Source organism: Nansenia antarctica (assembly GCF_963989245.1).
Source record: "Nansenia antarctica genome assembly, chromosome: 7".
Taxonomy (NCBI): Eukaryota; Metazoa; Chordata; class Actinopteri; order Argentiniformes; family Microstomatidae; genus Nansenia; species Nansenia antarctica.
This window is the reverse complement of record NC_137677.1, coordinates 34,783,804-34,801,087: the sequence shown is the minus strand read 5'-3', so window position 1 is coordinate 34,801,087 and position 17,284 is coordinate 34,783,804. Positions and strand designations below refer to the sequence as shown.

At 42.0% G+C, this 17,284-nt stretch overlaps 1 protein-coding gene across 1 annotated transcript in view; it reads right to left on the bottom strand.

Moving 5' to 3' along the window:
- The window catches only part of thsd7ba (thrombospondin, type I, domain containing 7Ba), a gene marked incomplete at both ends in the record, with an annotated part of 171,368 nt that extends 155,383 nt beyond the window's left edge, over positions 1-15,985 (bottom strand). The window contains one exon of the mRNA XM_080536695.1: positions 15,844-15,985. Coding sequence (XP_080392821.1) covers positions 15,844-15,985 — 142 coding nt within the window. The remainder of the gene's footprint in view (positions 1-15,843) is intronic.
- Positions 15,986-17,284: the final 1,299 nt, after the last annotated feature.

Genomic DNA, 17,284 nt, shown 5'->3' with positions numbered 1-17,284 from the left:
ATAATTGATGGCGACAAGGAGGGTGTTACAGCAGGGATATATTCGCTGTTCTACAAACGACACCCTGATAGGAAATAGTGTTTTCTACAAAATAAAAAATACATAAAAAAACGATTGTGAACTAAAACATGTGTCTACAGCCATACAGTTGCTTTCTGTAGTGGTTCCAGTTGCCCCAGTAAGAGTACATTATTAGATTATTAGATTAAGCTTTATTGTCATTGCACAAAGTACAAGTAAGTGAGGTAATGAAATATAGTTTGGCATCTGATCAGATGCAAATAGTGGAAAGTGCAAAAGACATGATAGACATTACAGGATATAGGTATTACAGTTTAAAAGTATAAATAACTGAATATAAAAGCAAATATACATGATGAATATCAATATGATATGTAGAGTAATCTATGATATGTACAGTTATATGATATGATATGTACAGTATATGTACAGAATAAGGGCGATAGGTCTTGCGGTATGTAGCATACACAGTATATGTAAGATGTATAATTAGAGAATAATTAGTATAGAAATATAGTATGTGCAAACAAGCAGTAGTGCAAAAGCTACATTTAAGTCCTGAGCAGTGTGCAGCCAATAGAGGACACACACACACACACACACACACACACGCACACACACACACACGCACACACGCACGCACGCACGCTGATACTGGGAGTCAATGTTCCTCATGTTGGTAGTCTAAAATGTGACTTGAGTTTACTAACCTGTATACTGTATTGCATATGCCCAACCCCCCCCCCCCCCCCCCCCCTCCGCTCCAACAAGAGCACCCCCCCCCCCCCCCCCCCCCCACACACACACACACACACACACACACACACACACACCTCTACTAGCTGACAGAGTCAAATGCTGACACAGATATGAATCAGACCTGCAGCATGATAATGGGAATATCAGCAGGACTCAGCAATAAAACTGCATTGCAAATTAGCACTGCCTGGTTTGGTAATAGCAGGACATCATATTTTTACGTAATGGAAATGTGTTGTTTTGTGTCTTTCTACAGTGCCAGTCTGGAATTCCAGACTAGGGAAATTAGTGCTATGTGCAACACTATTAGCGATAATAATGGTCTATAAAATGTGCAATCTGCAGCGTGGTAACTGCGTCAACAGTCGTACGCATGGTTGATGATGATGATGACAGCTGGATGATGGCACACACACATGTCTCCTAGCGGGTATTCTCTGCTCTCTGAGTCTACGTACCGTATGTTAAACCCCCCCCCCCCCCCAGACTGAAGGCTTTCTCGCTGGCTGGTTTGCTGTGCTGGCTGGTTTGCTGTGCTGGCTGCAGATCAAGGCAGCAGATGGGTCTGTCCACCTCGGCATCAGGACGGACAGAGACCAAGTCTGTCTCTCCGTTGACTGAAGACTTCCATCTCTTCCTGCTACGGCTTAACTGTCCCTTCCTAAATACCTCCTCATCCCCTCTACCCCCCTGTACAGACCTCATCATCCCCTCTACCCCCCTGTACTTTCCCTTCCTAAAGACCTCCTCATCCCCTCTACCCCCCTGTACAGACCTCATCATCCCCTCTACCCCCCTGTACTGTCCCTCCTAAAGACCTCCTCATCCCCCACTACCCCCCTGTACAGTCCCTCCTAAAGACCTCCTCATCCCCTACTACCCCCCTATACAGACCTCCTCATCCCCTCTACCACCCTGTACAGTCCCTCCTAAAGACCTCTTCATCCCCTCTACCCCCCTGTACTGTCCCTTCCTAAAGACCTCCTCATCCCCCACTACCCCCCTGTACAGACCTCCTCATCCCCTCTACCCCCCTGTACTTTCCCTTCCTAAAGACCTCCTCATCCCCCACTACCCCCCTGTACAGACCTCCTCATCCCCTCTACCCCCCTGTACTGTCCCTTCCTAAAGACCTCCTCATCCCCACTACCCCCCTGTACAGTCCCTCCTAAAGACCTCCTCATCCCCCACTACCCCCCTGTACAGACCTCCTCATCCCCTCTACCACCCTGTACTGTCCCTCCTAAAGACCTCTTCATCCCCTCTACCCCCTGTACTGTCCCTTCCTAAATACCTCTTCACCCCCCACTACCCCCCTGTACTGTCCCTTCCTAAAGACCTCCTCATCCCCACTACCCCCCCTGTACAGTCCCTCCTAAAGTCCTCTTCATCCCCTCTACCCCCCCCCTGTATAGTTTCTCTACTGTAAATAAATGTTTAAAGAAATGAATTCTTCCTTCTTCTAGCATTGTGACTGCCAATGGCCCCTGGTCCTAGCATAGATAACTTTTTCTTATGATGACAGATGGATAGATGATTCACTCACTTAGATAACATGTATTTGTTGTAAGTTGCTTTGGACAAAAGCGTCTGCTAAATACCCCAAAATGTAAATGTAAATGTAAATCTGTGTGCCTTCAACCATTTAACACCCACCTATCGGGAAAGCATGGGCGAGCTACAGTACAGTACCTCCAGTAGAGTAGGCTGCTACACCATCCAATCAGAATCTGAGGATTTGACCTTTGCACAACTCTACTGCAACTACCATTACACAACCAAAAACGCCCATGAGGTATATGCGCCATTTAGCTGACCGCTTTTATCCAAAGCGACTTACATTGCAGTGAGTGCATAGATTCTTTCAGTACATATGATCCCCGGGGGAATCGAACCCAAAACCTTTGGGTTATAGCTTCACAATGCTCTACCAGCTGAGCCACAGAGGGCCATGTGGGACAGTGCCACCAGGTGCAAGACCCCCTGAGGAAGAGCTAATTGTAAGGTGTACATTTAGGGTGTGTTCTCACTAGAACATTTGCTTCACTTGGAATCGGAGTTTAGGATAAAATTCGCTTTGCTCTGCGTCGTTTGGAGCTGTGAGAACGCGCCTTCGAAGTCGCTCCCGGAGCAAACAACCAACGCATGCTCCGCTTGAAAAGGGTGGTTTCGCTCCGGTTAGAAACGACGCATCGAGGCTGTCCATAGGAAAACAACAGCGCATGCGTGTTGATCTGGATAAGAGCGGGACGAACGAGCAATTTTTCTGACCAATCAACTACCACGTCTGTTGCTTCGATTGCGTATGTTACTTTGTTTACATAAAGGGCTGTGAGAATGCAAATCAGAGAAATAATTTATGCAACAAATAATTCATGCAGTTGGTAGACCATGGTTCTAACAACGCTTAGGTGGTGGGTTTGATTCCAGCTGGGACCATACATAACTGAAAAATGTATGCTCTCACTGCAATGTAAGTCGCTTTGGATAAAAGCATCAGTTAAACGGCATTTATTATTAATATAATGGAAATATCGGCTGTTGCGCAGGAGGTAAAGCCAGGGTCTAACGATCGCAAGGTCGGCAGATCGGCGGTCCGAGCCCCGGCTGGCCACATGTCGAGGTGTCCTTGGGCAAGAGTCTGAACCCCAAATTGCTCCCAATGAGCAGGCTGATGCCTTGCACGGCAACTTGCCACCATTGGTGTGTGTGAATGTGTGTGTGAATGTGTGGGTGAATGAGAGGCCGTTGTAAAGCGCTTTGGAGTAAAGCGCTTTGGAATAAGGCGCAATATAAGTCAGTCCGTTTACCCTTTAAATATCCTTACATCAAAACGAATCAGCAACATGTCTGATTTATAACAGGAATGTCAAAGATACTTCAGAGAAAAGTACAGACATGAATATTCACAAAAGGCGTTAACAGACTCAGTAGAAATGTGAGAATTGATTTTCTGTCTTCCTCTGGTGTTGCCAGACATACAGTATCTGCTTATGATAATCACACAGACACGCCATGTCACACAGACAGATAATCACACAGACACGCCATGTCACACAGACAGATAATCACACAGACACGCCATGTCTTGCAGTGCTTGTTGGTATCAATTATTAGCACTGTTGTAACATCTCCCCTCAAATACAGTTACCCTCCCCTTTTCTTCCGTGTCTTTCCCTCTCCCCCTTCTTCTTCTTCTTCCTCCTCTTCTTCTTCCCCATGGAAAATTCTAGATGGAACATTCTCCTGAAATTGGAAACACTTTGCATACGGCTGATGTGAAAGCTCTTCACAACTTGAATAGGGAGAGTTCTGGAGATGGAGAGTAGCTATGAAAGCTAATGCTTCTCTAAGAATATTCTCAGGGGATTAAAATCTGTCTGCTGGGTAATTCCTCCCATGCAGGTCCCTGGAGACTGGCCTCCTGCTTTTATGACAACCTCAATCAGTTCCCATGGGAGCCAGATAGCACAGCGCTGGGTGTGTGTGGGGAGATCTCCATCGCATGATCAATGTGGAGAGCCCCTTGAAGATCCACCTTCAACATCCTTCAAGGTGACTTTGATAGTGGGCAGATAGCGGGTGACCATTACAGCAAAAATGTGCATACTGGTTTCAATCACCTAATCTTTTTATCACTTTAAAAGCCCACCGAGAGGATGTGGGTAAAAAACGTATTTCCTTATTTTTAAATTGGAATGAAACAACTATATCTATGAGATTTGTGGCAATCCTACGGATTCAGATGTCAAGTTGTGGAATTGTAAAACAGCTTACAGAGCAGAAGTTACTGCAATACCGGTAACATAACATTATACCGGATTCAAAAGGTGTATCAAAGTACTCTATGACCAGAGAAAAGCTTGATTAAATTGCACGGCAACAACGAAAATCACTGTGTCTGCAAGGAATAATGGATCTCTGAAACACCCCCACTGTGTTCACCTGAGACGAATTCCTTAACATTTCCTTTTTTTATTTGGCTAGCACCCAAAACTGTAGGGACGGTACAGGTGTCTAAATCTCTCACTCTGCCAAGGGGCGGCAGTTAGCCTAGAGGCTTGAGAGGCCGGCTAGCAATCGGAAGGTTTGCTGGTTCGATCCCTGCCTCAGGAGAGAGCTGCATGTGAGCTGGTGTCTGGAGGGTTGCTGGCATCATACCTATATCATATAATATCCACTTATGCCCTTGAGCAAGGCAATTAACCCCCTAATTGCTCCAGGGGCGCTGACCCTGTACCTAGAGCAAAAAAGACATTTCGTTGTACTCTGTGCAATGACAAAAAGGTTGAATCTAACCCAGACTGACAGTTGGCCCTTGACAATGGAGTGATACTTAAGAAATATCACACGAGAGGGAGTGCAGTTATACTGAATATCAGCACGGCTGTGATTCGGTCGTAGGTACGAGGCCACAGGCCTCAGCGCGACCTCAAGTGTGATATTGCTTTTATACAACAGTTCTACAGCGCCATTTATTAGTTAACAGTAATAAGCGACAACAGATTATGATTTGTTTGTTTATTTAATCATAAAAATAAACAAAAAATAGTTCCGCAACTGAACTTCAAATGGACTTCAAAAAGACTGTTGCCTAGTAACCTGAACCTACAAACAATGTAGTCTAATTAACGGTCATTTAGTAGAACATTTGTGCGGCGGAGTGATACATATAGTTAAAAGTCCCAGTGCTGTTATACTGTATATCAGCACTCATGGAATGCCTCTTGTCCAATCAAATTACTTAGTCGGAACTAACTGTTGTATACTGATGGGTACTGTTACATACTTACTGTACTAAAACATCACTCCCAAGATGGGCCGCGCTCTGCAGCCGTGCTTTGAGCTCCTGAACAACAGGAGTTGTTTCGTGCAGTGTTTTGCTTATTCTATTGTTATTTTGTGTAGTGTAATTTTACCCTCTAAAGTAGCTAGCTTACTATTGTAACTTTTTTAAATCTTAACTTATGCCTACTGCCTTATTGTCTTGCGTTGTGCTGCGATGTCAGGAACCGAAGCCTCAGGATTTTGCTCTCTTACATTCGTGTAATGCGACATAACAATAACATTTGAATCTTGAACTTGAAAAAGTGAATCCCTCACAGCCCTCCCAAGCCTACAGTTCTCATCTTGGCATTCTGAGAAACATTCTGTAAGTCCCTCGTTCTACTTGGTGCTAGGGAAGTATATATCGATGCAGCTTTAATGCAATCTGGATCCACGTGTGACTGTTGTAATGAAAATCACTCTCGGGGGTGCTAGGAATCATGTAAAAGTGAATGTCAAATTGTGGATTTGTGAAACAGCTTACAGAGCAGAAGTTGCGTACGGAGCAATACAGTAACAAAAACATTATACTGGAATTCCTTGTTGAAATCTCTCACTCTCCAGTTTTCGTTCTCACTGACAGTTGGCCCTTGACAATGGAGTGTTACTGTAAGTGAGAGTTTAGATCAGACAAGGCTCCCTTCATTAGTGAATAACCCTTATTGATTTCTCATTCTGTGGAATCATTGCCTCTAAGCAGCCTCTCACAGCTGAAAGTTCCCACTTTCCCAACTAATTTGGATGAATTGTGGGGAGACTTCATCACACCAAGCTCTGGAGAAGCTTGGCAGGATTTATCAAAGTACACCGACGCACACGCTGGATATTTTCCACTATAAAATGAACAAAGAACAAATGAGAATCCATAGTTGCCTAATAAATATAAGTCCCATCCTTTCTCTTAACTACAAGCGTAGCTTGGGGTCGGCACTGCAGACTGAAGTTGGATGCAGTGACCATTTTTGAGTGAGGGGGAATTGTTTTTTGCTACAACTGTGTATATTTTCCTGTCAAGATGTTGGCCTAGTAGTGACATAGTTCCTCCTTTGGGGGATATTCAGGACAGCCTTGTGTTATAGGTCACAGCAGCTTTATGTTGGACATATTTCAGTCCGAACCTAATCGATAAAAGTGTTTTCTTTGAACCAAGGAGGGGGAAGCTTTGATGCACAGTGTACAGCTCCATCAAGCGAGCTGACTTCTTCACAATCGATAAAGCAACTGTTTTACCTAATGTTAACGAACCCCAAGATAAATCGTTTTCAGAGATGACAAAAAACGGACCCAGAAAAATTCAAGTCCATGATTTGAAGCTGGACCTGGTGTCCTCCCGTTGAGTTGAAATGCAGGCTTACACAGGAGCCAAGTTAAATCCAATTGAAACGCTCTGTGTCGGAAGATGTCGACTCTCTCAGCCACACAAACTAATGGGACTTTTTATGATTCACATCATAATTGTGACACGGTCTGGTGAAAAGGTCTGCATGTCTGCAGTTCTCAAGTCGCGCAAATTACCAACAATCTTCTTCATAAAAAAAAATAGAAAGTGTTTTCATATTACGAAACTCACTCGATATAACAATTAACATTTTTAGGATCATTAAATACTTTTTTGAATTTGATTCACTATATCCTCTGCGGTCCTTTCGGGGTGAGTTAGTGATACATGGCTTGTAAACAAACGTACGTTTTAGGATGTGTTCAAAAGCAAGAACTGCATCAAAAGCAAGGTGTGGTCATCTAATGATGTGTAGTTATGTGTTTTTAAGGCATGTTGATGTTCTATCAGCATGTTGTGATGTGCTAAACATGCAGTTAGATGTTACACAGCGATGTTTTCTTGTTAGCTGCTAGCTAGCTACCAACGCGATGGTTGCAAACGTGTGTTTTGATTCAGAGCAATTTTCCATTTGAGGTTTACCAACATTCAAAGAAGCATTGATCTTCTTCAAATATTTTCAGATTTCAATGTATGACATCATTTGATGTGGAGTCGGAAGTCCCAGTGAGAGGCAGGCGGTTGTGTGTGAGCCCCACTGCCATGGGGAAGAAACTGTTCAGGTGGCGTAACTGATTTAATCATTAGAGCGGCTCCCATTTTAAATCAGTGTTCTTTATTGGTTTTGAATGTTTTTGGGGGTGTTTTCGCATGACTTTACATGCCAAATGTGTCTTTTAATCTATGTTCACAGTTGCAGCGGTTTTGTTAAGCCTTTTTTAAGTGCTTGGGCATCGGCCAGTACACAATTTCCACAGTTTACCTCAACTGCCAAATAATTTTCACTATACACATCTAGAGATGTTGGAATACGTACTGTACTTAAAAGGTAATCCTATAACTGCCAGCCCTCCCAAGCCTACAGTTCTCATCTTCGCATTCTGAGAAACATTCTGTAAGTCCCTCGTTCTACTTGGTGCTAGGGAAGTATATATTGATGCAGCTTTAATGCAATCTGGATCCACGTGTGACTGTTGTAATGAAATCACTCTTGCAGTGCTGGGGGGGAGGAATCATGTAAACATGGATCAATCACAACCACTGTTGTGGTGAGGATAATTAAACAGAGTACACATATTCTGCAGACCAATATGCTGACGGGACTCGTTTCTCCAAATATAAGGTGAACCACAGAGAAAGACAGAGTGTGAGGGGGGATGGTGGCAATGCTGGAATTGCCACTTGGTTGAGTTCGGCTGTGGCGCAGGAGGTAGAGCCGCCGTCTAATGATCGCAAGGTTGGCAGATCGGCGGCTCGAGCCCCGGCTGGCCACATGTCGAAGTGCCCTTGGGCAAGACACTGAACCCCAAATTGCTCCCAGTGAGCGGGCCGGCGCCTTACATGGTAGCTTACCGCCATTGGTGGGTGAATGTGTGTGTGAATGGGTGAATGAGAGGCCGTTGTAAAGCGCTTTGGATAAAGGCGCTATATAGTAAGTGCAGTCCATTTCTACAGCAAGATCGCTTTGGTGGTTAGGACTTCAAAACCATGTCCGTTTACAGTCACTACATTATTTTACAGAACATCACATCACAAGTTGCTCTTACCTGTGCACTGTAGTATATGACATAACTATGTGATGACCGTTACCGACAATGTGTATAACTTTACAGATAGTCGGTGCATAACCGCATAAATTAGGTTCATCTCTGTAAAACGGGACATTCAAAAGTGCTTGTTTTTCAAAGGGTCTTTGAAGGCTATGTTTAAAGAGAGAAATGATTGTCCTATTAGCCACAGCCTTGGGTGCTCTATCCTCACAGACACTGATGAAGGTCAGACGTAAACGGATTTCCAGCTCTCTGGCGGAGGCACGGCAACAGTGCTTACTGTAGTGAAAACCGCTTCTCAGGAGAGGAGAATAGTGTACCACTAGCAGCACATAGACATTTGTATTATTATTATTATTATTATTATTAATGGTTCCATTTGGTATACTCTGTTAGAGCCTACAGTGTGTGCCATCTTAGCGTCCCTACACTGGCTCCCCATCAAATTTAGAATTCATTTCAAGGTTCTGGTCATCACTTACAGAGCCCTCCATGGTCAGGCACCTGCATACATCTGTGACCTACTGCGTCCTTACAACCCCAGTAGGTCTCTCAGGTCCTCTGACCAGGGTTTGTTGGTTGTCCCCCGTGCCAGATTAAAAACCAAGGGTGATGGAGCATTCCAAACCGTGGCTCCTAAGCTTTGGAATGCTCTTCCCTTGGATCTTAGATCAGCGGTCTCGGTCGAGGCTTTTAAAAAACAGCTAAAGACTGTCCTGTATAGACAGGCTTTTGGCTAACCCCAAAAGCCTGTCTTTCTGTGTCCTGTTGATGTTGTTGTACACTTGTTGTTTGTTACTTGTTCTTATTTTCACTTGTTTGCCTATTTTAACCTGCTATGACTTCTGCTCTTTTATTATGATCTTGTATTTGTAAAGCACTTTGTGACCCCTGGTCTGGGATAGGTGCAATAGGTGAAATACATGTTACTTACTTACTTACTTACTATAGGCTGAGATGGTGAATACCTCCAGACACAGATTAGTATGTATATTTCAAACCTATTAGTTTAAAGAGAAATTACGTATTGTAGAGGCATAGAAAGACATGAGGTAATTTTATTTTGTAATTAACCATTTAGCAGACGCTTTTATCCAAACACAATACAATTAGAGATCACAGGGATCCATGTCTCCCTGGAGTAATTTAGGGCTGAGTGCCTTACTCAAGGACACACTAGTGGTGGTGTTCCCAGGTCTTACTCAAGGACACACTAGTGGTGGTGTTCCCAGGTCTTACTCAAGGACACACTAGTGGTGGTGTTCCCAGGTCTTACTCAAGGGCACACTAGTGGAGGTGTTCCCAGGTGGGATTTGAACTCATGACCTTCTGATCACCAGTCCAAACATAACATTATGTTGCTCTCACACCTTTGTACTAACACTAGTAATTACCCGAGTAACAACTATAGCGTTAACCTGTTGTTATCCTGTAATTGCTTTCAAGTTGCAAAGTAATATCGTTGTGGTATCTAGTATCTATCTAATGTTTAATAGCACCTTTTTGGAAAACCTACTAACATTTCAAACACATCAAAACCAACTAACATCTTTCACCATTATAATTGAAACATCATCAAATGAAAGGCATTATAATTCATGATGCTGATGCTGTGCATACCACATTATTTTGTTAAATTCCAACCAATCATTTCACAGGTCTTAGACTGAACATCAAAGCGCTGTGACACCTTTAGTTCTGCTTCCTGAAATGCTCCCGGGTGTCAAAGTCGGATGTTAGAGCGACATCTTGATATCGTGTGACATCTTGATATCGTGTGACATCTTGATATCGTGTGACATTGTTTCCTGAAGTGATTGCTCACTTCCAGTCCCTTCCAGTCAACTGACATAACCCGTCTCAGGTCCGGAAGGATGTCAAACCCTCACCACTGCTGTTCTGATAACGTCCCTTTTGAACGTATATTGTTTCATGTGAAACCAATCAATCATTTTTTATCACGTGGGCAGTATCATTACCCAACCACGTAAAGAGGGATGAAGTTGCTAATCGTAGAACAAGGGGTGGGGGGGGGGGTCGTTTGTGTAGGATGGGAGAGTTTTTCGCTTTACAGCGCTTTACAATACCCTCTCATTCACCCAATCACACACACATTCACACACCAATGGCGGCAAGCTACCATGCAAGGCGTCGGCCCGCTCATTGGAAGCAATTTGGGGTTCAGTGTCTTTCCCAAGGACACCTCGACATGTGGACAGCCGGGGTTCGAACCGTCGATCTGCCGACGTTGAGATCATTAGACGTCGGCTCTAACTCCTGCGCCACAGCCACCCCCCCCCCAGCACCGATCTACCTATGTTTATATGTAGGGAAAGGGCCTAACGAGGATGGATCTAAACAACTAAATATTTTGTTTTCAAACACATTTGTCATACAAAATATTCCTATCCCACACAAGTAGTTCATCATGAAGGTTGACAAAAAAAAAACTAAAGCCAAAAAAACACCTTTTGTGTGGACGAATAAATCTCCTTCAAGACAGAAAAGCCATTTTCTTTTCTTGGGGAAGAATCAGGACGTAATGTGATGTACCTGTTTACAAACCCAGGGTGGAAGGCGGGGCCGCCCTGTCATTACTCACTTGTACCTTTGCAAAACCAGTGGCAGATTAATATACAACAACATGTACAGTACATCATTCCAGTATATGTGATGACATTTTCGTGAGAGATGCAGTCGACTCCGCTGAGGAGATGGATAATCTTCAGAAAGCATGCATTATTATTATTATTATTATTATAATGCTAACTAGTGTTGTTCCGATCCCGATACTAGTATCGGCATGGCCACCGATACGCACAAAAATGCTGGTATCGGTATCGGCGAGTACTAACAAAAAAAAAAAACAGTTTTTCTTTTAGTTTTTTTTGTTTTTGTTTAAGTACTAAAGTTATTTTTTTTGTAAATGTTCACTTGCTGTTGCACTACTACTACGACTGTTTTATATCTTAAATGGATATTGCACTGATTGGCATCTGTGAGAGCCACATTTCAGGTTTTATAAGGGGTTGATTTTCTTGTCACCATACCAGGTAGACAATAAAAAAAAGTTCTATAGTATTCACTCTGTTGGTATTTTTTCCTGTTTTACAAAGGTTTTGAGCAGTGCCAGACTAAGTGTTAGCAATAATTTTACATCGAGGTGAGTATGCGGCTCAAAAAACATGTTTTTTTGTTTTGTTTTTTCAAACGCCGTGGTATCGGATCGGTACTCGGTATCGGCAAGTACTGCACGGTCAGGTATCGGTATCGGTATCGGGATCAAAAAATGGTATCGGAACAACACTAATGCTAACCATGCTAACCTAGCATGGATTATTATGCTAACCACCGTGTACCCTGCCCTGATCCCTTCACCTGCCGGTCTGGAGGTCTGGGGGTTCAGGTTGTGGTTGTATAAAAACATGGACATGAGTTGTACTGCGGCAAATCGGTTGCAGAGTAGGTGAATCTAATTCACTGTACACAGTAGTTCTTGCGTCCTGCATTGTGCTCGTGTGGGTACGTTTTGATGTGTCACCAAAGCGTGAAGACTACTACCGGAGCTAGTGTACTTACAGTCTTACTGAGCTAGTGTACTTTCAGTCTTACTGTCTTACAGTCTTACTGTCTTACAGTCTTACTGTCTTACTGTCTTACTGTCTTACTGTCTTACTGTCTTACAGTCTTACTGTCTTACTGTCTTACAGTCTTACTGTCTTACTGTCTTACAGTCTTACTGTCTTACTGTCTTACAGTCTTACTGTCTTACTGTCTTACTGTCTTACTGTCTTACAGTCTTACTGTCTTACTGTCTTACAGTCTTACTGTCTTACTGTCTTACTGTCTTACTGTCTTACAGTCTTACTGTCTTACTGTCTTACAGTCTTACTGTCTTACTGTCTTACTGTCTTACTGTCTTACAGTCTTACTGTCTTACTGTCTTACAGTCTTACTGTCTTACTGTCTTACAGTCTTACTGTCTTACTGTCTTACTGTCTTACTGTCTTACAGTCTTACTGTCTTACTGTCTTACAGTCTTACAGTCTTACAGTCTTACAGTCTTACTGTCTTACTGTCTTACAGTCTTACAGTCTTACTGTCTTACTGTCTTACAGTCTTACAGTCTTACAGTCTTACAGTCTTACTGTCTTACTGTCTTACAGTCTTACTGTCTTACAGTCTTACTGTCTTACTGTCTTACAGTCTTACAGTCTTACTGTCTTACAGTCTTACTGTCTTACTGTCTTACTGTCTTACAGTCTTACTGTCTTACTGTCTTACTGTCTTACAGTCTTACTGTCTTACTGTCTTACAGTCTTACTGTCTTACAGTCTTACTGTCTTACTGTCTTACTGTCTTACAGTCTTACTGTCTTACTGTCTTACTGTCTTACTGACTTACAGTCTTACTGTCTTACTGTCTTACAGTATTACTGTCTTACAGTCTTACTGTCTTACAGTCTTACAGTCTTACTGTCTTACAGTCTTACTGTCTTACTGTCTTACAGTCTTACAGTCTTACTGTCTTACAGTCTTACTGTCTTACTGTCTTACTGTCTTACAGTCTTACTGTCTTACTGTCTTACTGTCTTACTGTCTTACAGTCTTACTGTCTTACAGTCTTACTGTCTTACTGTCTTACTGTCTTACAGTCTTACTGTCTTACTGTCTTACAGTATTACTGTCTTACATTCTTACTGTCTTACTGTCTTACTGTCTTACAGTCTTACTGTCTTACTGTCTTACAGTCTTACTGTCTTACAGTCTTACTGTCTTACTGTCTTACTGTCTTACTGTCTTACAGTCTTACAGTATTACTGTCTTACATTCTTACTGTCTTACTGTCTTACAGTCTTACTGTCTTACTGTCTTACAGTCTTACTGTCTTACAGTCTTACTGTCTTACTGTCTTACAGTCTTACAGTCTTACTGTCTTACAGTCTTACTGTCTTACAGTCTTACTGTCTTACTGTCTTACAGTCTTACTGTCTTACTGTCTTACTGTCTTACAGTCTTACAGTATTACTGTCTTACTGTCTTACAGTCTTACTGTCTTACTGTCTTACTGTCTTACAGTCTTACAGTCTTACTGTCTTACAGTCTTACTGTCTTACTGTCTTACTGTCTTACTGTCTTACTGTCTTACAGTCTTACTGTCTTACAGTCTTACAGTCTTACAGTCTTACTGTCTTACAGTCTTACAGTCTTACTGTCTTACTGTCTTACTGTCTTTCAGTCTTTCAGTCTTACTGTCTTACAGTCTTACTGTCTTACAGTATTACAGTCTTACTGTCTTACTGTCTTACAGTATTACTGTCTTACATTCTTACTGTCTTACTGTCTTACAGTCTTAGTCTTACTGTCTTACTGTCTTACAGTCTTACTGTCTTACAGTCTTACTGTCTTACTGTCTTACAGTCTTACAGTCTTACTGTCTTACAGTCTTACTGTCTTACTGTCTTACAGTCTTACTGTCTTACTGTCTTACTGTCTTACAGTCTTACAGTATTACTGTCTTACTGTCTTACAGTCTTACTGTCTTACTGTCTTACTGTCTTACAGTCTTACAGTCTTACTGTCTTACAGTCTTACAGTCTTACTGTCTTACTGTCTTACTGTCTTACTGTCTTACTGTCTTACAGTCTTACTGTCTTACAGTCTTACAGTCTTACAGTCTTACAGTCTTACTGTCTTACTGTCTTACTGTCTTTCAGTCTTTCAGTCTTACTGTCTTACAGTCTTACTGTCTTACAGTATTACAGTCTTACTGTCTTACTGTCTTACAGTATTACTGTCTTACATTCTTACTGTCTTACTGTCTTACAGTCTTAGTCTTACTGTCTTACTGTCTTACAGTCTTACTGTCTTACAGTCTTACTGTCTTACTGTCTTACAGTCTTACAGTCTTACTGTCTTACAGTCTTACTGTCTTACTGTCTTACAGTCTTACTGTCTTACTGTCTTACTGTCTTACAGTCTTACAGTATTACTGTCTTACTGTCTTACAGTCTTACTGTCTTACTGTCTTACTGTCTTACAGTCTTACAGTCTTACTGTCTTACAGTCTTACAGTCTTACTGTCTTACTGTCTTACTGTCTTACTGTCTTACTGTCTTACAGTCTTACTGTCTTACAGTCTTACAGTCTTACAGTCTTACAGTCTTACTGTCTTACTGTCTTACTGTCTTTCAGTCTTACTGTCTTACAGTCTTACTGTCTTACAGTATTACAGTCTTACTGTCTTACTGTCTTACAGTATTACTGTCTTACATTCTTACTGTCTTACTGTCTTACAGTCTTAGTCTTACTGTCTTACTGTCTTACAGTCTTACTGTCTTACTGTCTTACTGTCTTACAGTCTTACAGTCTTACTGTCTTACAGTCTTACAGTCTTACTGTCTTACAGTCTTACTGTCTTACTGTCTTACAGTCTTACTGTCTTACTGTCTTACTGTCTTACTGACTTACAGTCTTACAGTCTTACTGACTTACAGTCTTACAGTCTTACAGTCTTACAGTCTTACTGTCTTACTGTCTTACAGTCTTACTGTCTTACTGTCTTACTGTCTTACTGTCTTACAGTCTTACAGTCTTACTGTCTTACAGTCTTACTGACTTACTGTCTTACAGTCTTACTGTCTTACAGTCTTACTGTCTTACTGTCTTACAGTCTTACAGTCTTACTGTCTTACTGTCTTTCAGTCTTACTGTCTTACAGTCTTACAGTCTTACTGTCTTACTGTCTTACAGTCTTACTGTCTTACTGTCTTACAGTCTTACAGTCTTACAGTCTTACTGTCTTACAGTCTTACTGACTTACAGTCTTACTGTCTTACTGAGTGCGAATTAAAGACAGTTGTCGAAATCAAAAATAGATGATACACTTCATTTAAACTACAGTAATGTACTCTAACTGGTAAATTGATGTTGCAGCACAAGAAAACGACAGCACGGCTTAGTGAGGTGACACTTACAGTAATTATGCAACATTGCGCAGGCGATCAATATAATGACTAAATTACCGCACTCTATCTCCAGTGATGAGTGTATTTAGAAAGTACTGTAGGTGCTAATTTGGCAGGCCCCAACAAGAGAGGAATTAACCTTGAGTCACCAGCATTTACCAGACACACTCATTGTTCAGTATTACATGATGGTAATGACAGTAATTTGGCCCCCTTCTTACCTGTTTTCCATGTAAAGTGTTTGTCCTTGGGAAACTCAATGTCTGAGCGGACTTGAATTGTAATGAGAGACATGAAGAGGAGCAGGTAGTTCCCAGCACGCCATGTCCAGGCAATTACACCAAAATCATCTTTTAGAATCATAGTCCAACCAGTTGACTTCTTCTTCCTCTCTTACTCCTGAGGGAGAGAAACAGAACAAAATGTGAGCTTTGAAGAAGAAATTAGGCATTAACGACAGCAAAAACAGATAAGAAAAAAATTACCTTTAGCACAAAGTGGTGCACATTGTGAATGGTATCACATACTGTCATTTCTTTGCCAAACCATTACCAATATCTGTAACAGTATCTGTTTTTCCCCCATACCACCACCCCATTCCAACACCCTCAGCCGCCCTGAAAGGTAGAAATGATCAAATGTAATGAACGAGTTGACATTTCAGGCTTGGAATAATCAAGGGTATTAACCTTACGTTTTTTTATTTTATTTTATTGCAGCTCACTCATTTATGTCTCCTCCCATCACCATGACTCCTGGAGGATTAGCCCTCTGAGTCTACCAGCGTTTGTAATTGTGTTGTACCACCAAATATAATAAACCATGATTCTGATCTGTTATTAAACTGATGTTTGGGAACAAACAGCACAGAGATGATGGTGGCGCCCTCCGTGATTTACGTAAATCGGAAAAAGTGAATTCTCACAGAATGTGCTATTGTGTGGGCATAGAGATGGCCTGCCTTAGGCCTGGACTACACGTATATGGATATTTTTCTAAACGCACATTTTTTGGTACAATTGGGCTTCTCCATACAAACACAGCGTTTTCACTCACATAAACGGAGAATTCTCTAAACTGATAAAAAAGTGAAGAAATACAAAAATATCCGATTGAGTGGATCAGTGTGGTTATGTTAAGATTTTTTTTTTTAAACGAGGACGAAAATATCAGCTTAAAAAAATATCCATATACGTGTAGTCCAGGCCTTATAAATATCCATATACGTGTAGTCCAGGCCTTATAAATATCCATATACGTGTAGTCCAGGCCTTAGAGATGGCCTGCCTTAGTGAGTGCTTACTCCTTACTCCCCAAGGAGAGACACCGCTGTTACAGCACGCACAGGTGTGGAGGAAGACCTTCACTAGCTTTGGCTTCAACCCTTAGGATCATTGATTCATTGAGGAGACATCATCTTGTGTATTGCTGTGTAGTGTACTGCATCACTGAGATAAACTAATTACATTTCACATGCATCCCCCATCTCTCTCTCTCTCTCTCTGTCTCTGTCTCTGTCTCTCTCTCTCTCTGTCTCTGTCTCTCTCTCTGTCTCTCTCTGTCTCTCTCTCTGTCTCTCTCTCTCTCTCTCTCTCTCTCTGTGTCTCTCAGTGGCAGACCACAATACAATACAATTTTCTTCACTCAACCATGCCGTGATAG